Raw genomic sequence first — 22,798 nt, forward strand, 5'->3', positions numbered from 1 at the left:
TTTACCGGCCAATGATTCAACAGGTACATTGACACCAGGGCCCAGGGCAGTGAACGGCTTTCTACACCTCAGTTATGGTCCCTGTGGGGGTTCTGAGAGGGCTTAAGCATTTTAGCTTGTGTAAGATGCACCCAGTAACATACTATAGGATGGGGCATGCATTATGCTATCCAGATAGCAGTAGTGCATGCCTCGTTGGATGTGCAGCCTCCAGGGCAGGGAAATCATTAATTTCCCCCAAAAATTAATGTGGAATTACAATGTCTAATATTGTAAGGGCTTGATACACAAAGATAAACTTACACTTCTGTATAAGTTGATTATTTATTTTGGTATTCCCAACTACAAGTTTATTTTTACTAACAGTAATATTATAACTCAGGAGATGCCAGAGTTGGGTGTAGAGCCCCGCAAATGAATATAAGAGATAGGACAGGCCTAACTTTTTATGTGCAGAGAGGACAGGCCTAACTTTTTATGTGCAGAGTCTCTGCCACGAGTGCAGAGTATCCCCGGTGTAAAATGGCTGTTCATAAAATTAAATATAGTTTATGAATACCAAAAGAGCTAGTACACTTTTTTAAACAAAAGTTTAAGTTTACCTTTGTGACTCACGTGCTAAGAGTATCTGTCTGTTTTGTACCAGATACTGAGGTGAAGTAAATACCTGTGTTATCTCAATGAAGATATTGTGTTGGGCTGAATTTGTTCTCATCACCATGGCAGAGTAGAAATGTGAGCATTTCATATTCTGATAGATTGCTACAGTACATTGCACATTCCCAGGTCAGTGCTGCTGGATTTATGCAATTTTATGGCTTTGGTGTTTACTACAAAATTATGGATTTGCCACATTATCTGCTGCATAATCTGCAGATTTAAAAAAAAAAAAAACGTTTCTAGCTCACAGGAATCAAAAGTTACAAAAAATTGTGAAATACATGCGCAGTTGATGACCCTTTGCAAAGGATGACTGTTCACCTTTCAGTTACTTATTGCTGTACTTCCATGTTAAACTTGTACTAATGAGGGGCAATCTAGGGGCAGACGGTGTTAACAAGTGAAGCACAATGACAAAATAATGAAGTAATACTATCACAAAATGTCACCGCATTACACCACATAATTTGCCTTTTCTTGCTGCATAATTTAGTCAACTCTATCACAAAATGTGGTCCTCCTCTACGGCATAAATTCAATGGCCCTGGTGACACTCTCTATCTAACCACATCTACTTGCAATGGAGCCTATCATAATTCAGTTAAATAAAGGGATACCATGAGTTATGCAATATGGGATAATATAAACACAGTGGCATTAATGCTAATTATCTAAACTTACCTCAGAACTAAATAACCCAGGCCAAGAACCTTCAGATCATCCTCGACTGCAAATTCGAGACCACAGCCCAAGTCAATGCCATCATTGCCTCATATTTCAACATACTGAAGTTGCTGAGGAAGATTTTCAAATGGCCCCCAGTCAACACATGGAAAATCATCACTCACACTCTTGCCACCAAAAACCTAGTCTACAAGAACACCCTCTACGCTTGGATAAACAAGAGTCTCATCAGGAGGATGCAGAACATGCAGAATTAGGCAGCCAGATTTACTCCCAACCTCCCATGGCACTCACACATCTCACCTCACCTTTCAAGACACTTTGGCCCAGCATACCTCACAAATACCATCTACTTTTACAAAGCTTCCAAACACCTCAGCTCGGAAAGACTCCTATTTGCATATATCCCACATATACCGAAAACCAGACCTGGCGGTTCAGCATTCTCCTACATTGCACTTAAAGCATGAAATGACATGTTGGTTACCCATCCGAGCCTCCTCCTCAATTCTTGAATTGCACAAGAAATTGAAGCCCAGGCTTTTTGAGTAACCACATTAGGCCCTTGGCTTGGCTAATCTCACATCTACTCAGCACTAGAATGCCCTGATGGGTGAGGGTGCGCTTTACAAACCAACATAAAATTACATGACCCGAGTCAATCAAATGCACTTTATGGAGCATTCAGTTCAGACTGGTACAAAACCCAATCATGCTCACGTATTCTGTTAGTCTGGGTGGTTACTTCCGTTTCCCATGTTGTGTGCCTGTTTGCCTCTGCCCCCACATCCATAATATGTACGGGCTAAAAGGCAAAATGATTCCCTTGTTTGCGTGGGTTCATGACCCATCAAATGAGGGAACGTCCTCTGAATAGAGCACTGCCCATACATGCGTTAGTATCGCAGAAGGAGCTGCACAAGCATCTGTGGCCCCGTCTGTAACTGGGGCAGTCTGTGTAATACTGCCCAAGAATGTTACCTGTTTGACTTCAATTACTGGTTTTCCACTTGTCAGGCATGAAAACTGCTCTTTGTTGTCAACAATAGTGCTTTCTTTTTTTCCAAGTGTGTTGCTGTTTTCTTTTTACACGTTTTATCAATGAAAGTAAACTAAAATAAATGATGTAAAAAAACAGTTACAAAGTTCACAGAAGGCAAAGAAATAGGGGATGGGAAAATTGCAAGGAGTAAGTATCCAGTCTGCAAAATGTCCAGGCTTAATTATGGTAGCGTGGATCTCATTAACCTTTAAATACTATTACAATCTGCTTGGAACCCAGGTGCTTGTGTGGAGGCAGGGCCTGCTGGAAATTATAAGGGCTGGGGCTACTGAGTATAGACATCAGCTCTTACTCTCAAATAACTCTCTAGGTGGACTCCATGCCTGTTTGGAAGAAGATATGATGTAAATCTTAGCCTTGTAGGCTACCTATAGAATTGACAAAACTTGGACTCACATTGGCCCATCCGAACGCACCCTTGGCCCATCCAGATGAAAATTCCTGGAATCGGTCCTACCCGCATTAAAAGAAGGATTGAAAGAGTCAATAGGCCTGGCCATTTTTTTTATTCAAAGAGTTCAATGCTTCTTTATTGGTTTGCAAGTTTGGGGGAGTGGGTGGATACGAGTATGAGCTACTGAATGGATGCATGGTTAATGAGTGAACTCACAGATGAGGAAATGGGTAGGTGACTGAGTGGGTAGATGAATGAGTACACAGATGGATGTTGGATTATTATGTTATGTTATAGAGTCTTGTAGGCTGCATGGCTACTCGGAGGCCTCGCAGCGCTAATTAGACATCAAGACCAGAGTCTTAGGGTTATGCTCTGAATAACCAGGTTTTTAGTGCTCGCCGAAAAGTAAGTTCATGACTGGTAAGGCGAAGATCAAGAGGGAGAGACTTCCACAGCTTGGCTCCAAGATAGGCCAAAGACCTTTCACCCCAATTTGATTTTTTTTACTCTGGGGATGGACCTAAGCTGTCTAGCGGGTTTATGGAAAGAGGCCAGGGTCCTTAAAAAGGTAGGACCCCTATTGTATAGTGACCTGTGGACACAGCACAAGGTTTTAAACGTTATGCACTGTTCCACCAGAAGCCAATGGAGAGAGGAGATAGCCGATTTGGCTGAGTCATGTTTCGGTATGTCTAGAAGGAGACGGGCAGATGCATTCTGCACCACCTGCAGGTATTTTATCACATATTTAGGGGAACCAAGATACAAAGCATTGCCATAGTCCAGCCGAGAAATATTAAGAGCCCGAATAATAAGTCTCTTTCCAATGAAAGGCAGAATTTTGAAGACCTTCCTCACGAGCCAAAATAGACCAAAGCAAGTGGAGTAAGTCGAGGGTCAAGCCAGACTTTCAAGCTCTTAATATATTCCTTAGGAAAGGGTAGATCCTCCAGGGAATCTAGGATAGAGTAGTTAGGACCTCGAGGTGGGAGAGTGGATGGATGAAGTGGCGAGGGCAGATTGTAAGGTCATAGTACGGTGTAGTGTCATTGTGGGGTTGGCCAAGGGCAGTGTGGGAAAGACATGGGGCACAGTTTACGCGAGAGGCACTGTGTGGGTTTAGGGGATGAGTACGGAGGTAGATGCATTGTGAAGCATGTGAAGTGCACACAGTGTAGGGGCAATGCGTGTGCAGCAAGGTGCACAGGACCTGAGCGAACTGTGTTCACCAGGCTCCATAGGGGGAGTGGGGCTTCTGTGCTGCTTTCTCCCGTCCCACAGAAGCGCCTAGGAGAGGCCCATTTCCAGGGAAGAGTAGCAGGATACTTGCACAAAGGTCATATTTCTTCATATTTAAAACATACATGAACCGCTGCTGTGTTTACTCGTATAAAAATGTCTAGGGTTTGTGTGGGGTGTGTTCTTGACAGGCGTTTGTGCTTGTTTCTGTTTCCCAGTCTAGTAACAGTGCTTAGGAAGGCTCTTCGTGACTCCTTTAAGGGCATCCCTGCCTTCGACAGGCACTGCTGTTCAAGGCTCATCTCTGCGATGCTCAGTCAATGTGAGGTTCCACCCTCTTCAGGTGGCATGTCGTCAAACCATGCAACATCTTTAGCAAGGGGAGGCCAAACGCCCCATATTTTGAGTCAACAGCCTTGCTTCGGTAGGCCACAGGATCCTACCCCTTCAGCATGCCAGTGCAAAGCTAGCACTTTTCGGCACACACCTCCTCTGTACAGGGAGGGACACGCAGACAACCTAGAGTGGGGCACAGTGCACCGATGTAACGCAGGGACCATGGGCAGCAGAACTAAAGATGGGTTACCTGCATCACCCAAAATGTCCAAGAGAGTGATGCCCTGAGCTCCAGAGATGTGTGGTGGGGTGCTTACTCACACCACTGGTCCTCTGAGGCCACTGGGTGCCTCCACCGCTGAGCACAGTGATCGATACGGTGCCAGTCACTCAAGGCAGGGATGCCCTCTTCGGGCCGTGAGGTGGATTCCTTCGGGGTTACAGGCTGTGAAACAAAACTAAGGCCCATACTTATTGGTAATTGGCATAGGGCAGTGCAGTAACTCTTCTTGCTGCCCTGCCCCACACCAATGAGAAAGGGTAGGCATGCACCATTTTTAGGAAATATGGTGCATTCCTGTCCTTTACCCCTGCACCTGCGCACAATTGGCGGCCTAGTGCCAATGCATGGTGCAAGGGAGTCTGTGTTGCATACCGAATTAGGCTTTTTCCTCTTTCCATGTGTGCTGCAGAACGCAGTACACACGGAAAGAGGAAAAATGAGGAGAAATAAAAATATTTCTCCTCTTTAAACCACCCCTGGGGAGGCATAAGGTTTTGGTGCAACCCCAGGTTTAAGTCATTAAGTAAATCTGGGGCAGAGTCAAAATCCATGTGTGTTGCATTGGAAAACCCACCGCAAATCCCATGGGTTGCACCCCTGGCACAGAGTAAGGCAACAGAGCGAAAAAAGTAAGTAAGGCAAAATGGCTTTGTGTGACCTCATAGATATGGCTGAGAGACTTGCGCCGCATGGAGTCTGCTTAGAAGTGAGTGCTCTGGTGAGTAAATCAGTCCCCCTGGCAAAGATCTGGAGAAGACCCAAAGAGGCCACAGCTTTTTAAAGGTTTCTTCTCTGGTCCCCTGCTTGGGAAGGCCCCTCATTGGTGGGGAGAGCAACCAGGTGCAGGTCAGCCCATGTGATGGACAGGTCTACCCTGATGCCTTGGAGGATGTTATCCTGGGTGAAACGTATCCCCTATCCCGCTGACTGCACTGGAGTGGCCTAGACCCAAGTGTAGCCTCTGGCCTGGGTGGTAACAGTGCACGATGGAATCCCGAAGAGAACAATAAGTGGACAAGTATGCAAGGGTCATTCTGTAGACCCAGTATCCGAACAGTGGGAAAATCATGTCATCTCCTCAGACCCCACCCTGGGAGAGTCTTTGCTCTAACAGCTGTCATATGCCTACAAGAATAGCCTATACAGTCCTGGTAAACCATTCCATAGGCATTATTCTAACTACTGGGCAGTATATGATTTTCTTTATTTAACTCACAGGCACCAACAGTACCCACCCCCGAAGCTGTTCTTTATAAGCCCAGAGAAAATGCAGGAACTCACTAAGGTAGCTGCTGAGACCAGGGCCGGGAGAGCCTCACCAACACAGCGCGAGAGAACGCTTAGGACCAGAGAGGTGGACCCAGGCTCCATTATCAACTCACAACTGTACCTGGTGACACCCTACGAGGACCCCAATGCGCCGGACTTTAGAGTAACTATGTGTATGATTTCTACCTCTCCTCTCTTCCTGCCCACAGAGTCAAGGTGAGACTAATCGAGCTAACGGTTAATCAGCATCCCTAATAATATATATTCCAATTCACAAGATATCAGCATCCCTAATAATATATATTCCAATTCACAAGATATCAGCATCCCCAATAATATAGATTCCAATTCACAAGATATCAGCATCCCTAATAATATATATTCCAATTCACAAGATATCAGCATCCCTAATAATATATATTCCAATTAACAAGATATCAGCATCCCTAATAATATATATTCCATATTCCAATTCACAAGATATCAGCATCCCTAATAATATATATTCCATATTCTAATTCACAAGATATCAGCATCCCTAATATATATTCCATATTCCAATTCACAACATATCAGCATCCCTAATAATATATATTCCAATACACAAGATATTAGTTGTGTTCTTCACCGGAAGGGTTTATGTGGACATTCCGCACCACTTCCAGCATCGCTTAGCTGGACACAGAAGCAGGCCCTGCTCAGAGGACCTGCATCACTCAGGACACAAGGCAGAACTGGCTACATCAGAAAGGATGGATCTCTGAGTTAAGGTTAAAGGAAAGTGACAACCAGAAGAAACAAAGAGGCTAGGCCAGGTGTAAATATGAATGTAAAGGGGAGGCGTAAGAGGCCACCGGTAGCAGTCTGGTAACGCTCCATTACATTGATACATAGTAAGGAGGAAGAAAACAGGCTACACAACAGCAGCAGCAGCATCTCTCTCTTCACCAAGCACCATACAAACCAACTGCAAGGTAATAAATATTTGCAAAAGGAAGCACAAAAGCAGTAGGTAAAAAACTAACTAAAAAGAGGATATTATGAACATTGATGTGTTTTTGATTAACCAAAATCTTGGAAAAAACATACTAACTGACCAGCAGAAATAACTGCATTTCATCCCAAGGTCTTTTTAGGTCAAGCCTACCAGAGCCTGGTTTAGAAATACATATAGTAAGCTTACCAAAAACATACAGGGGTTTGGAGCCCGCCTGATGCTTACCATTGATAGGCCATCCTGTCACTCTAATTTACTTGCTTCTTACTGGTCAACCTTGTGTTTGTCCCACCCATGGAGCATAGCCTCTTTATCATCTCTTGATTGTCTGGCTTCTATGCACCCCCTGCTTGCTTTCCACGCAATACTTTTTCTTTATAGGTTAAGTACTTCACATGAGAGCATGCATTTTCCTACCGCCTCCCTCCTGTACTTCTCTTCCCCTGCACTTTGTGTTGCTCACTGTCACCCGTGTGCTTCTCCCTTCCTCCCACCGTGTTGGGTTTTTTCTCGCATCCTACCCAACTACTTTTTCGCCTGCCTACTCCATGTTGCTCTTTTGCTCGTTGCTTCTCCTCCCACTTCCGCGCTCTGTGTTGCTTCCATCCCCATGCCCTCTGTGTTGCTCCCACCCACCCGTGGTTAAAAAAAGCTCTTTTGCGTTCACATCAGCATGTAAAAAAAAAGTAGCTGCTTCATTTTGCATGGTGTGAGCACCTACACAATGGTGTGGCTTGCTACATGATAGGGTTTTTTCCCCTTTATTTAACTATGCTGCACACCATTGGAGATTCTGTGGAGCATGGCTAAAACACTGACAAAGCCTACAGGTCTCAAAGGCAAGACCTACTAGCTTTGGCAGTGCTTGTTTTTCCAGTTGCTAAAACTTTAAATCTATTTCCAATACTGAAGGTGCGAAAATAAAAAAACAGCCTTGTAGGGATACTATAATTACGGATGCATATCGTATGTATTACACCCTCATTCCACAAGTAGCAGCTTTGAAGCAACCTGGAGGGCAGAGGACAAGTGATACTTTTCCAATTAGCACTGCAGCTTTCACAGGATTTACTCCAGGTTGTGCTTTTGTTTGGAAAGCACCGCCCTAATCTCAATCTGAGCTGCTTTGGTGTAAAGCACATCCGGTTCCATCGTTCTTAAGGAGCCCAGTAGGTTTCTTGGTTCTTAAGGAGGTCCACTGCGCCCCGAGGAGAACGGGTTTTGTATTTTTTTCTCCCTCTGCTTCTATTTCAATATCCAGATAAAAGGTTGAGGGAGTGCTGTACTTCCATATTGTAGAAGTTGGGAGTAAAATTATTTTGTAGAGAGGTATGAAGTTATTTTAATTTCAAAACCCACTATTCTGCTATAGCTCAAAGTCTGCATTTTACTGATTTGCAAACAAAATTACAGATGCAAATGAATGTGTATCCTTTCCACTCTAGTTTAAAAAATGCCAAAATACTTAATATGTCTAATTTTGGGCATCCATCCTGAATTTGAATCATGATTGCCAGGCAAGTATTGTACAGATTGACTGTATGTCGATTACATAAAGGGACCACATTTCCTTAAGTAACTACATATATGCAGATGTAATTGTATTACAATCCTAATATTTTCAGATAGTCTATTCAGAAGTCTACTTTTGTATTGTTCGTAGTTGTTTTTAGTGCCAACATCTGATTTGTAACCAAACGAAAGGGTACTTTTATTGGTTACGTACATGCAGAAATATACCAGTTTCCATTTACTTGGGGAAGATTAAAAAAAAAAAAAAAATACGGGTAAATACGATTAAAAGTACCCAGAAATAAAACTGGAGATGCAGGTGAAAATCCTAAAAAAATACAAATACCATAAAATCTGTAGCCGTGATTGTAAGGCGAGTGAAATAATGGCATATTCCTTTGCCATTGCCCAAGCAGGAGCTCTCGTGTCCCTTGTTAGGTTTGACCTATATACAGGCCCGCTAACATACACACATAAAACAGGCATTTTTGTACAATTCATACTCACTTTGTATCCATTACTTCATGGAACAAAAAATGGCGTGTAAGCGGCTCACCTGGAGCATCTGTGTACACCAATATTCTAGGACACATCGAAAACACGAGAAGTTGCTTCCAGCATTTCTTTTTGCATTATCATTTGCTGGTTTAACAGAATAAACTCGTCCCTTCGTGGTGAGTGAGTGGCCTCTTAATTCCAAACTGCCGAGTGTTTGGCCCCATTGAAATTGTAGGTTTTGTACTTTACACAGACATTTTAGCTGCTGAAAAAAATGAACTTTCCATATGAAAGTCTGGTGAAAAATGAAGGAAGAACCAGACCCGGAATTACTGATTTTCCCATTGAGGTCTTTTTTTTTTTTTCGTGGACCCGGCTGCTTAATTTGAGCCATTTGCTGCTTGTGGGGCCCAGTGACACATATTTTTTTTAGAACTGGCACTTATTTTTTCTTCCGCACCCAGGGCAAGAGAGAGAAAAAAAAAACACAAAAGGGGGAAAGAGGGAGGTAAAAAACAAGAAAAACAGCAACAAAGAGAGAAAGCAGGAATGAAAAAGAACCTTAAAGATTGAAAAAAAAGGAGCATGAGGTGGTTTCAAGGGGCATGAGGTGGAATCAAGTCTACATAGCCTTGGCATTTTGGCACCACCGAGGTTCGATAGCGCAAACCGTAGACGTCCGCGCAAACACCGGCACTTCTCCTTTTACAAATTAAGCACCGGCGGGCTCTCATGGTATTATCTGTAACTGGCCGGGTATTCTTTATACGAGGAGTTATTAGAATTCTCAGTATCACTAACGTCGTGGGGAGAGGAAACCATGGACCTAAAAAGAGCAATTTAGTGAGGATCAAATAAGTGAGGATGTGTCAAAGTGGCTTAGTGACACTAAAATTCGTAAGAAGGACAAATACACACAAAAGTGGGAGGGGCAAAAAGTAAATAAGGACCAGACATGCAAATGATGTCCTGCAGCCACAACGCGGAACAGTCTGATGCGTGGGTACTCATTCAGGAAAACAAATACCGAATTTTCTCCAGTCTTTCTGGAAGTAAAAGATCACATTTCTCATCCCTACTGAAAGAAATTATGGAATTTACCTGGGAATATGTGAGAAAAATAACACTTGCAACTGCTTCAGTGCAGCAATCTGCAAATGGCGCAGCAGGTTTGTGCGTCCTGTGTAACAGTCTCACAGCACAAACCGGTCAATGCCGAAACGGGCAGGAGACTGGTGCGTCACATACCGGACAGTGCAGAAACGGGCAGGAGACTGGTGCGTCACATACCGGACAACGCCGAAACGGGCAGGAGACTGGTGCGTCACATACCGGACAACGCAGAAATGGGCAGGAGATTGGTGCTTCACATACCGGACAACGCAGAAATGGGCAGGAGATTGGTGCTTCACATACCGGACAGTGCAGAAATGGGCAGGAGGCTGGTGCTTCATATACCGGACAGTGCAGAAATGGGCAGGAGACTGGTGCGTCACATACCGGATAGTGCAGAAATGGGCAGGAGACTGGTGCTTCACATACCGGACAATGCCAAAACGGGCAGGAGACTGGTGCGTCACACACCGGTCAATGCCGAAACGGGCAGGAGACTGGTGCGTCACATACTGGACAATGCAGAAATGGGCAGGAGACTGGTGCGTCACATACCGGACAGTGCAGAAATGGACAGGAGACTGGTGCGTCACATACCGGACAATGCAGAAACGGGCAGGAGACTGGTGCGTCACATACCGGACAGTGCAGAAATGGACAGGAGACTGGTGCGTCACATACCAAACAACGCAGAAATGGGCAGGAGACTGGTGCGTCACATACCGGACAGTGCAGAAATGGGCAGGAGACTGGTGCTTCACATACCGGACAATGCAGAAATGGGCAGGTCACAGGTGCATGGGCAGGACACGGGCAATGCCGAAATGGGCAGGACACCGGTGCTTCACATACAGGACAATACCAAAATAAACAGGACATGTGGTTGTACAGTATACGTGTGCTTCACATACAGGACATGCAGAAATGGGCAGGACAGGGGCAATGCCGAAATGGGCCGTACAAGAGTGTATGGGCAGGACACTGGTGCTTCACATACCGGACAATGCCAAAATGTGAAGGACACTAGTGAGGGAAACGGACAATGCCAAAATGGGCAGGACACCAGTGCACGCGCAGGAGACTGGTGCTTCACATGCCGGACAATGCCAAAATGTGCAGGACACTAGTGAGGGAGATGGACAATGCCAAAATGCAGAAATGGGCAGGGCTTGTGGTTGTACAGAATACTGGTGCTTCACATATCGGACAATGCTTGAATGGCAAGGACACTGGTGCATGGGTAGGACACTGGTGCTTAACATACAGGACAAGGCCAAAATGGGCAGGACATTGGTGCTTCACATACCAGGCAATGTCGAAATGGGGAGTTGACTGCTGCCTGGCAGCAGCATTGTGATTCACATACAGGACAGTGCCAAAATAGGCAGGATACCGATGCATGGGCAGGACCCTGGTGCTTCATATACAGGACAAAGCCGAAATGGGCATGTCAGTGGCACTATACACACACAAGTAATTGTGGACACACAGGACAGTTGTGTTTGACACACAGGACAATTGAAAAATGGACTTGACAAATGTGCTTTATGTATGTACATAAGGTTTTGGAACTAGGCATCATAACAGGGCTGCAAATGCAGTGCAACGTGGACAAGTGCCCAGCAAGTCTGCTTTGAACATGAGGCAAGTTATCCATGTTGCTATGTAAACTGCCATATTGTTCAAAATGTTCTTGGGGAACCCATCCAAAATAAGGCAGGGAGGACTGGGTTTGTTTGCTAGTTTTGCTCGCTTGATGGAATATTGGGGGGTTGGAATTATTAGGTCTGCCTCCATAGTGTGGTTATTTTCAATACTATTGTTACCTATTCTTTAACATAACAATAAAGAGCAATTTGGTTCTGCCCAAATGAGTAGTTCTCTCTCACATAATGCAATTGGTGTAACAATCTGATTCCACTATAGTGCTTGCACTGCAATGCATGAGGGGCTATTTTATATATTAAAAGTACGTGTTGGAAATGGCCCTTCCTGCACGGTTATCCCCAGACATTTTGCCTTTATCTCCAGTTTTGTTGCTGTACCTTTTTGTTGGCCTTAGGACTCTGAGCACTTTACCACTGCTGATCAGTGCTAAAATGCATATGCTTCTCCCGTAAAACATGGTGACAATGGTGTATCCACAATTAGCATATTTAATTTACCTTTATGTCCCTTGTAGAGTGGTATCCATATACATAGTTAGGTAAATTAAATGTTACTAGAGGGCCTGCATCACTGATTGTGTCACCTATATAAGTAGCCAGTAAACATCTTAGGCCTGCCACTACAGGGCCTTTGTGTGCAGTCTAACTGCCACCCTGACATGGCACTTAAAACGTCTCTCCAAGCCCATAACACCCCTTTTCTTACATATTTCACCCCTTAGGTAGGCTCTAGGTAGCACATAGAGCAGGGTGCCATGTAAGCAAAAGGCAGGATATATACTTTTAAGTTCTCATGTCCTGGTAATGAAACACTCGTCAAAGCAGCTTTTCATTACAGTGAGGCCTGCCTCTCTCATAGGCCAGCATTGGGAATTCCTTATAATACCTTTAAGCTGTAATTCCTGATCTGAGAGGAGTAGCTGAATCATGTTTAGTATAATTGGAACGGTAATACAAATCCTTTTTACTGGTAAAGTTGGATTTATTGTTTAGAAATGCAACTTTTAGAAAGTAAGCATTTCTCTGCACTCACTGCCTGTGTGCCCACAGCCAATCTCCAACATGTCTGGCTTGGGCTAGGTAACAGCTACACTTGTGCATTCCCTTCAGACACCCCACCCACAACACAGGACACTCAACTGCATCCTGATGGGTCTTCCTGGAGGAGAAGGGTAATAAGGGCTCACACTTACACCTCAAAGGGTAGTGTCTACAGTCCACACAGAGGGGCTGAATACCTCCCACTGAAAATCTGGAGCTGAGTCTGACCTAAAAGAGGGACCTGTGCATGTCATAGGAACTCTTTGTAGTCACCCCCCTACCTCAAATGCACTATCTAGTATCAGTACTGGGTCCCTGACTCCCTAAAATCAGTATACTTCTAGACTCAAGAAAATGCTGCTGAAGTAAAGACTGCTTTGTGCCAGGATTGCCACTCTGCCAGGATGGAATGCTCTAAAGTACTGCTGCACTGCTTTGCTGTGCCACCCTGCTGCCTCCTGATCTCTGTCTGGCAGCCCAAGACTCATCCTCCAAACCCAGGGGGACTCCGAGTGGTTCTACTTTCCTTTGCCACTGTAGGATAGTACCATCTTGCCTGGCATGTCACCCCCATATTTCACTGTATGTATGTTGTTTTAGTCCTTGTGTCACTGGGACCCTGCCAGGCAGGGCCCCAGTGCTCATAGTATGTGCCCTGTATGTGTTCCCTGTGTGATGCCTAACTGTATCACAGAGGCTCTGCTAACCAGAACCTCAGTGGTTATGCTCTCTCTGCTTTCCAAATTTGTCACTGCAGGCAAGTGACTAAATTTACCAATTCACATTGGCATACTGGTACACCCATATAATTCCCTTGTATATGGTACTGAGGTACCCAGGGTATTGGGGTTCCAGGAGATCCCTATGGGCTGCAGCATTTCTTTTGCCAACCATAGGGAGCTCTAACAATTCTTACACAGGCCTGCCACTGCAGCCTGAGTGAAATAACGTCCACTTTATTTCACAGCCACTGCACTTAAGTAACTTATAAGTCACCTATATGTCTAACCTTTTCCTGGTAAAGGTTGGGTGCTAAGTTACTTAGTGTGTGGGCACCCTGGCACTAGCCAAGGTGCCCCCACATCGTTCAGGGCAAATTCCCCGGACTTTGTGAGTGCGGGGACACCATTACACGCGTGCACTGTACATGGGTCACTACCTATGTACAGCGTCACAATGGTAACTCCGAACATGGCCATGTAACATGTCTAAGATCATGGAATTGTCACCCCAATACCATTCTGCCATTGGGGAGACAATTCCATGATCCCCCGAGTCTCTAGCACAGACCCGGGTACTGCCAAACTACCTTTCCAGGGTCTCCACTGCAGCTGCTGCTCCTGCCAACCCCTCAGACAGGTTTCTGCCCTCCTGGGGTCCAGGCAGCCCTGGCCCAGGAAGGCAGAACAAAGGATTTCCTCTGAGAGAGGGTGTTACACCCTCTCCCTTTGGAAATAGGTGTGAAGGGCTGGGGAGGAGTAGCCTCCCCCAGCCTCTGGAAATGCTTTGATGGGCACAGATGGTGCCCATCTCTGCATAAGCCAGTCTACACCGGTTCAGGGATCCCCCAGCCCTGCTCTGGCACGAAACTGGACAAAGGAAAGGGGAGTGACCACTCCCCTGACCAGTACCTTCCAGGGGAGGTGCCCAGAGCTCCTCCAGTGTGTCCCAGACCTCTGCCATCTTGGAAACAGAGGTGTTGGGGGTATACTGGACTGCTCTGAGTGGCCAGTGCCAGCAGGTGACATCAGAGGCTCTTTCTGATAGGCTCTTACCTCTCTTGGTAGCCAATCCTCCTAACTTGGTAGCCAAACCTCCTTTTCTGGCTATTTAGGATCTCTGCTTTGGGGAATTCTTCCGATAACGAATGCAAGAGGTCACCAGAGTTCCTCTGTATCTCCCTCTTCACCTTCTACCAAGGATCGACCGCTGACCGCTCCAGGACGCCTGCAAAACCGCAACAAAGTAGCAAGACGACTACCAGCAACATTGTTGCGCCTAATCCTGCCAGCTTTCTCGACTGTTTCCAGGAGGTGCATGCTCTGGGGCTAGCCTGCCTTCACCCTGCACAAGAAGCTCCGGAGGAATCGCCTGTGGGGCGACGGAATCTTCCCCCTGCTAACGCAGGCACCAAAAGACTGCATCACTGGTCCTCTGGGTCCACTCTCATCCTGACGAGCGTGGTCCCTGGAACACAGCAACTCTGTCCAAGTGACTCCCACAGTCCAGTGACTCTTCAGTCCAAGTTTGGTGGAGGTAAGTCTTTGCCTCCCCACGCTAGACTGCAAAGCTGTGTACCGCGTGATTTGCAGCTGCTCCGGCTCCTGTGCACTCTTCCAGGATTTCCTTCGTGCACAGCTTAGCCTGGGTCCCCAGCACTCCGTCCTGCAGTGCACAACCCTCTGAGTTGGCCTCCGACATCGTTGGACCCCCTTTTGTAGCTTCGCGTCGACTCCAGTTCACTATTTTTCTAAGTGCCTGTTGGGGTACTTCTGCAGGTGCTGCCTGCTTCTGTGAGGGCTCTCTGAGTTGCTGAGCACCCCCTCTGTCTCCTCCTCCAAAAGGTGACATGGTCCTTCCTGGTCCTCAGCAGGACCCAAAAACCTCTACTGCGACCCTTGCAGCTAGCAAGGCTTGTTTGCGGTATTTCTGCATGAAACACCTCTGCAAGCTTCATCGCGACGTGGGACATCTGTCTTCCAAAGGAGAAGTTCCTAGTCCTCTTCTTTCTTGCAGAACTCCAAGCTTCTTCCAACCAGAGGCAGCTTCCTTACACCTTCATCCGGGGTTTCCTGGGCTCCTGCCCCCCCGGACACTGTCGCGACTATTGGACTTGGTCCCCTTGCCTTGCAGGTCCTCAGGTCCGGAAATCCGCTGTCAGTGCACTGCTGGTGTTTGTTGTTCTTGCAGAATCCCCCTATCACAACTATTGTGCTATTTTGGGGTAGTAGGTGCACTTTACTCCTACTTTTCAGGGTCTTGGGGTGGGGTATCTTGGACACCCTGACTGTTTTCTTACAGTCCCAGCGACCCTCTACAAGCTCCCATAGGTATGGGGTCCAATCGTGATTCGCATTCCACTTTTGGAGTATATGGTTTGTGTTGTCCCTATACCTATGCTTGCCTATTGCAACCTATTGTAATTCTACACTGTTTGCATTACTTTTCTGACTCTTACGTACCTAATTTTGGTTTGTGCACATATAACTTGTGTATATTACTTACCTTCTTACTGAGGGTACTCACTGAGATACTTGTGGCATATTGTCATAAAAATAAAGTACCTTTATTTTTAGTAACTCTGTGTATTGTGTTTTCTTATGATATTGTGCATATGATATAAGTGGTACAGTAGGAGCTTTGCATGTCTCCTAGTTCAGCCTAAGCTGGACCTGGCACAAGGTGTAAGTACCTTTGGTACCCACTACAAGCCAGGCCAGCCTCCTACAGCCACACACCTTCAATTTCAACTTGAGCAGATTTTGCCAAACTTCGAGGCTTGCATCCGTCAACGGCCTGGATCAGCCCTGGAGCAGCCCTGCTTTCCCTTGGCGCCTGCTTTCAACCCGAGCGGCTTTTGTCAAATTTTGCTGCTCGCTACTTTTAAACTCAACCCAAGCTGCTTCAACAAGCTTTGTCGCTTACATCTGGGAACTGTCAGGAGCGGCCCTGCTTTCCTTCGCCGCTCTCAGCTAACCCAAAGCAGCTTTGCCTAGCTGCACACCGCTCCCTGGGAGGAGGGTAACCAGGACAGAACCGGAGTCCATCAGGACACTGTATACCCGTGCCGAGGAGTTCCCAGCACCACTCCATTTATCTATTACATTTGCTCACTGACTTTGCTATTTTTGAGTCTACAAAGCCAATACTTTGCTATTTGTGAATTGGATCTGTATTGTGGTGAACTTAAAAGTAACCAGATAAACTAGCTTTATTTTTCTACATCAATGTAAAATCTTTTTCTGTGTTGTATTTCAGGAGGTTATTGTGTGTGCGTGTTGCATGAGTACTTTACCCATTGCCTTCTAGGTTAGGCCTGCCTGCTCTGTGCCAAGCTACTAGAGGGTGGACACAGGCTAATTTATGACATGTTATTGACTTACCCTGATTGGGAATGTGGTCCCTACTTTGACAGGGTGCATACCGCTGCCAACTAGAGACCCCAATTTCTAACAATAAGCAATCATTATACATTAAATTGTTCATCTTATAAATGCATTATATACAGAACACAATCTTTCTTTCTTAATTTTTCGTTTTTAAATTCAGCAGGTTTTATTTTTATAATGTTTTGGTCGGGACTCGTACACATTCTCTTTCCCCTCCTCTGTCTTTCCTGCTGACTTTCAATGTATCTGTATTTCCCAGGTTTATTCAGTCCCATTGTTTCATCCACCTGTCTCTTACCCAGTGTTCTTCCTCCTCTTTTTTGATGTAATTGAAAATTGCCGACACAAATACATCTGTCATTAACGAGCTAAAACAGGCAAATAAAGTCATACACAAATGCTATGTCTATTTGTTTATAAAGGCCAGAGCTACTAGCTTTGCCAATGCTTTTGTGGGGGGATTACTTTGGTTCATTATACTGTGCCAATTTATAAAACCTCTTGAAAGGATCAGTGGTCGACCTACTCCGTTTCTGTATATGACCTTTATTTATATGAACAATTTACAGCGTGCTTAAATTACAAATGCCCCTCAAGCAATTGTATCTGGATTTGAAAAATTAGTAAATGACACATAGGAGTAAGTGAACTTTACAGATGAAGTACGTTTTTTTAAATGCATTCAAATGTTTGACGCTGGTACCCTCTATGGGGAGGTATACAGCTGGGGTTTGTGGCGACAGAACATTAATTTGCACTCATGGTGATGGGAAGCACTTTACCTAGCACTTGCAAACATATGGTTTCTTTAAACACAACATTTTTAACAAGCATTTTGAATGTAATGGGTCCCGCATTTGCTCGAGTTAGAGTTATTGGTGTTGAGTTATTGGCGCTGTAAATTCCTAAATGGAATTTTCTTTCCACAAATTGAAAATGAAGTGTAAAACATTAGTTGACATTAGCGAGCTGATTCAAAGCGCCATGGCCAGCATGAGCGCAAAGGAGAGACACAAAAGGAAAAAGAAGTTCACTCACAGTTAAACATATCAACAAACGGGCAACTATCCGTGTAACAGAGTCAGTCTGCAAGGCGGTAACAAAACCTCCCCAAGGCGGGACAAATGTAAAGAATTCACCAATGATAGGAAGTGATTTTTGAAAGGCAAGCCCACGAACGAGTGAAAGTGCTGGGCGTGGTTATAAGCCCACAATTCTTACAACAGGTCAAAGTACTTGCGCACTCGACCTAAAAAGTGCATCATTGTTACCAGAAGTTGCTGATCATGCCTTTTTAGTTAAGGGCAAGAAGATGCAGAGAAGTATAGGATTTTTGCCATGTGGCTCATTATTCTCAATAATCATCACCGTCTTCAGCGCAAGCCCACAGCTTCTCTAATCAGTGACTTTCCTTCTACAAATGATACTCTTTCTGCTGCGGTAATCCAGTCCGCACGATTACTTTACACAAGGACCGGAAGCCCCAGAATGCACTGCAGTGGCAGAGGAAAGTATAGGACTGGGAATGGTCACCCTTGTGAAATGGAGAAGTCAATTACTATGGAAAAGGTGCGCCTCTGGCCTGTAGTCACGTGTTAGGAGCTTCATCAATGTTTTGTGTGTGTGTTTGCGTGCAGAAATGAAGAGCAAACAAGAGCTCAAGGTAGGGAATGGGGTGTGCTCATTGCGCGTGAGTTTGTGCGTGTGCTCGTGAAGAGGGCGGGCGTAGTGATGAGATTTGCGGGCTTCATGTGTGGGTGTATAAAGGTTGTGTGTATATATCAGTGCTGGAAAGTAAAGGGATCCCACCGGATCACAGTTTCGGAAGCTACTCCTGGTCCAGATCATGGATCATTCCAACCTGGGACCACTCGGGACCATGCTGAATTTGTCCTGGTGTCATTTCTCGACACAATTCACCAGTGCCTGCATGTTGTCTACATTCCATTTGGAGCAAGAACGTGCAGGCGCGGAGGGGCCTTTCTGATTTTAGATTCCAGCTGGGCCCAAAATAAAGGTCTGATTTAAAGGGTCATCAGCCCTCCTTTTATTAACCTTTCATCCTGCCTGGGAGCTATGGGAGCCTTACACCTGAATGCCAAAGCAATGGGAGGGAACAAAGCCACACAGCTGGTCACCACTTACAAGAGAAACTTCTGGTGGCAGGTTTCTAACTTTGTTTAACTACCTATGTAAGAGATGTGCTTGCATTGCAAGTGCAAGATTTATCTGCCTATATGGGTAATTACACAAATAATTTAAATGGCACCTATTTTTTTATTTAATTGTTTTTATAGCACTCCTCATCCCTGTATAGGGTCTCACACGGGCACAGTAAATTAAACAGATATGTAAATCAATGTACAGGAAATGTTACATACGAGAAAGTGTTTTAATGTGTAAGAATCACATCATTCATACATTATATGTTAAGAACGAATAGTTTGGATAAACAGTCAGGATATAAAACTTAACGCTGTGACTGTGGTTGTCTGTAGTAACAAGACTTTATTACTTCCCAATGGAACCCTGATTTGTAGTCTTAGAATAACAACAGGGTGAGAAAAAAAAAAAAAAAAAGACCCCCAGTACTCACAATCTGCATGCAGCTCCTTGACGCAGATAAACACATCACTGTGCTACGTTGGAAGACGAGCAACTTTTGAACTGTCTGGTAACATGATTTCAGTGTCAAAAACAGTAGCCCACTTGCCACCCTAAATAAAATCTCCATCTGTGGCCGGCATTTTATGCCATGTGCAGGCAGATTAACCCTTCCTGCTACTTTAGGGGTCAAAACGTTGTGTGGACCAATCACAGCACTGGCCCAGACCTGTGTTAACAACTAGAGTTAGCTTACCACTATTATAATGGCTGCCTACTTGCTGGACACATAACGATCTTTGTGCCAAGCAGGTGTCTCAACTCTGTGAAGATATTTTAAAATGCAGCGTCTATAAGTAATCTAGAGCAGATCTAATGCCACAAGTCCTTGTTGACAATTTCTTTGTAGCAGATTTTTGTTTAAAAAACATAAATAAATAAATAAATGCATAAGTCGACTATTGGATGGCTATTCAGGCTTCGCCCCTCATGACTCCAATCCCTTTCCTCTGCCACACCTTGCCCCTCAATGTATGGGTTCCTGGAGTATTTTGTTTCTAATTCCAGCTTTGTGGATGCGAATGCTGAAGGGGGCGCTTTGCCTGGGAGCCCTGACGTGCGTGTAATGTGTGTTTGCGCGTGTGCTGGCGGCGGCAGTAGTGAAGGCGGATGCGGACAGCGGCACAACAAAGGCGGACGAGGTAATCAACGTGAGGCCGGTAAACAGGATTTAAGGTGGGCCGAGGCGGACGGGCGGGTGCTGCTGAGTCAAGGCGCATCCGGGTCTTCCTGTCTGGAGAGGGAGTGACAGAGAGAAGACAGACAGACCGCTCCTCCGCGCCGCATCAGGACCCGAGAGGCAGCCCCGAGACCAGACAGCAGGCCGCCACCTCTTTGTCAAACCCCCCCTCCAGTGGGGTAACAAACTTGAAGTGGCCCCCCTGCGGACTACCTGGAGGGGTGGGCCTCCCCCTGGACCTAGTCAGTCAAAGGCCTGCACTGTGCTGAGGTCCCCCCTGGAGCTCTTGCCTCCCCCCAAAGCACCGCGGGGCTGCGGGGGCTTTTGTTAGGCCACTAACATCATCAGACCTGTCCCCGGCACCAAACCTTGTTAACCCCTTAGGGCCCAGTTGTATTGTTCTATGAAGGAAACACACGAGCATGTTCACAATACTGCGTGGGTCCATTGGTTACCCGTTTGGCTGTGATATAGACTACCTTGCTTCACACATTAATGCAGTAAATGTCAGGTAAGACAGATGAGTAGGTTGGACTCCTGCTGCGGAGAATCAGAGTGTGACCTGCAGTGTACGGCTTGACAGTCTCGAACTTTAATGATTCCGGGACCTCCATACACCAGGACTGCCCTGCCACCTGCGAGAACTTCAGCGCCGCGTTAGCAGAGAGTAAGGAGGCGCTGTGACGCCCATCCAGTGATACAACATATAGAATTCACTCCTGAATAACATAAAGCATTGCCAATCGACACATCTGAGCCTCAACTTTTTTTTTTTTATACTAAGTGTGCACAGGTTGTACTAGGACTGAGCGCCTACATATCACAGAGAAGGAGGGGGACACAAAACAAATATTTCTTTCAGAATGGCCAGCGGTGCGTGTGCATCACTTTGTGCTGTAGTGGCAGCAAAATCATTTAATCGCTTTCCACCACAATCAAGAAACAAACATTCAATGCCACTTTATTCCAACATGTACCTACTTTCAAAATCGTTTGCTATATCAAAGTATTAGTGCCGTGTTCCGCTGTACGCGGGGACCTCAAATGAAACCGGTTTATCTTTCTGCGGTGAAATAAACGGAACACACTAAAGCTCTCTTACTGTGACTCAAACGTGCGTGAACCCCGACACGCTGGAAGCAACGCGCTTGCAAGGCGGACCTGCACGCAGCGCTAGGGACGGCGGCCTCGAACTGGCAGCCATGGCTGATCAATCTAATGAACTCAAAATTACAACCGGAGAAAAAGAAAAAAACGTAAAAGACAGACGCAGACTGCCCTATGGGGAACTGGGGAACGTATTCATCACACAGCTGCCGCTTAAAGGCCAGCGGGGTTGGGGCGGCTTCACTCTACAGGCTGGGTGCTTGTACTTCCATGAAGTCAGATACATGGCGCGGAGGGCTGGGGCAGAGTCAATCTCATTAAAAAGCAGAGCGACTATGCCCGCAGCGCTTCGAGGCGCCAAGGGCACCAGCAGCCGCGTACGAAGCCACTGGCTCTGCCCCAGCTGGACCGGCCTTTGCAGTGCACCAGCTCCTCAGGGGGCGCCCCATTTCCCCACGGCCAGTCCGTGTCTTTCAGTCTGCACAAAGGGTAGGGGAGGGCTGCTGACCTGCCAGGCTGTTGTAACAGTCCACCTCGATGCTCTCCACCATGTGCCTCTGCTCGGCGGTCAGGGCCCCCGAGGGGTCCTCCCCGGGCGGCGACAGCAGCAGCCCCAGCCCCTTCAGCTCCAGCAGGGTCCGATGGTATTTGCCGATGGCCTCTCGGAACTTCTTCTCCTTGTAGCACTCTGCCCCCTGGCCCTTGAACTCCAGGGCCCTCTGGATGAGTTCGGAGGGGCCCCTGCCGCCCTCCGGGGCCGGCACCTTGGTGGTGGCCCCTCTGCCGGGACAGGCTCTGCCCAGGTGGTGCCCATCTCCGGCTGTGTCCAGGGCAGCCTCCTCCATCCGCTCCATGCTCCTCTGCCAGTCAGATGCCACTGAGGGAAGCTGCTCTGCCCATGTCCTCGCCTGGCCCCTGTCCTCGTCGTGGTCCCTGTCTCCTGGCACCCCTCCTCTCTCTTGACACCCACTGAGTGGGCACCGCTTCCTCCTCTCGGGCGCTGCCAGGACGCGCCCCGGCTCCCGTCTCTGTTGTGGTTGGGAATCCGGGAGGAGCCTCCCTCCCTCTCCAGCCCAGCCGAGGTGCCGGGTGAAAGAAGCGGAATAAAAGACAACACCGTCTGCAGAGGCATAAAAACCACACACACAGACACAACGAACCCACCTTCCTGCAATTTAATGTCAAGCACAAGTGCTCTTAAAGGGGCGGTGCACAGACGTCCCTTCCCTCAGCCCTCCTCTCTGTTCTTTAACCCTTTCTGACCCCTCGCTGCTTTCCAGGGAACTGCACCTGAAATGCGAAATGCGCCCGCAACTACGCGGTGCCTGCAGGAAGCAGAGTGGTCCTGCAGTTTGCAGGTCTTTTTTTAACTTTTGATGTATCTCGAAGGTATTGGAACGTTTTACATACACACCGGTTACACAAGGTCATATTAATTTGACTTCCCTTGGCTACTTTTTATCTCAGATGCGCAATTCAT

The 22,798-nt window shown here is 46.4% G+C and overlaps 1 protein-coding gene across 1 annotated transcript in view; it reads right to left on the reverse strand.

Annotated features, from left to right (window-relative positions):
- LOC138260378 (tetratricopeptide repeat protein 9A-like) overlaps positions 1 to 22,511 on the reverse strand; it is a 241,181-nt gene extending 218,670 nt beyond the window's left edge. The window contains exon 1 of the mRNA XM_069208801.1: positions 21,827 to 22,511. Within this exon, the coding sequence (XP_069064902.1) occupies positions 21,827 to 22,172 (346 nt within the window). The 5' untranslated portion in view covers positions 22,173 to 22,511. The remainder of the gene's footprint in view (positions 1 to 21,826) is intronic.
- Positions 22,512 to 22,798: the final 287 nt, after the last annotated feature.

The sequence above is a fragment of the Pleurodeles waltl genome, chromosome 9, assembly GCF_031143425.1.
Source record: "Pleurodeles waltl isolate 20211129_DDA chromosome 9, aPleWal1.hap1.20221129, whole genome shotgun sequence".
Classification (NCBI taxonomy): Eukaryota; Metazoa; Chordata; class Amphibia; order Caudata; family Salamandridae; genus Pleurodeles; species Pleurodeles waltl.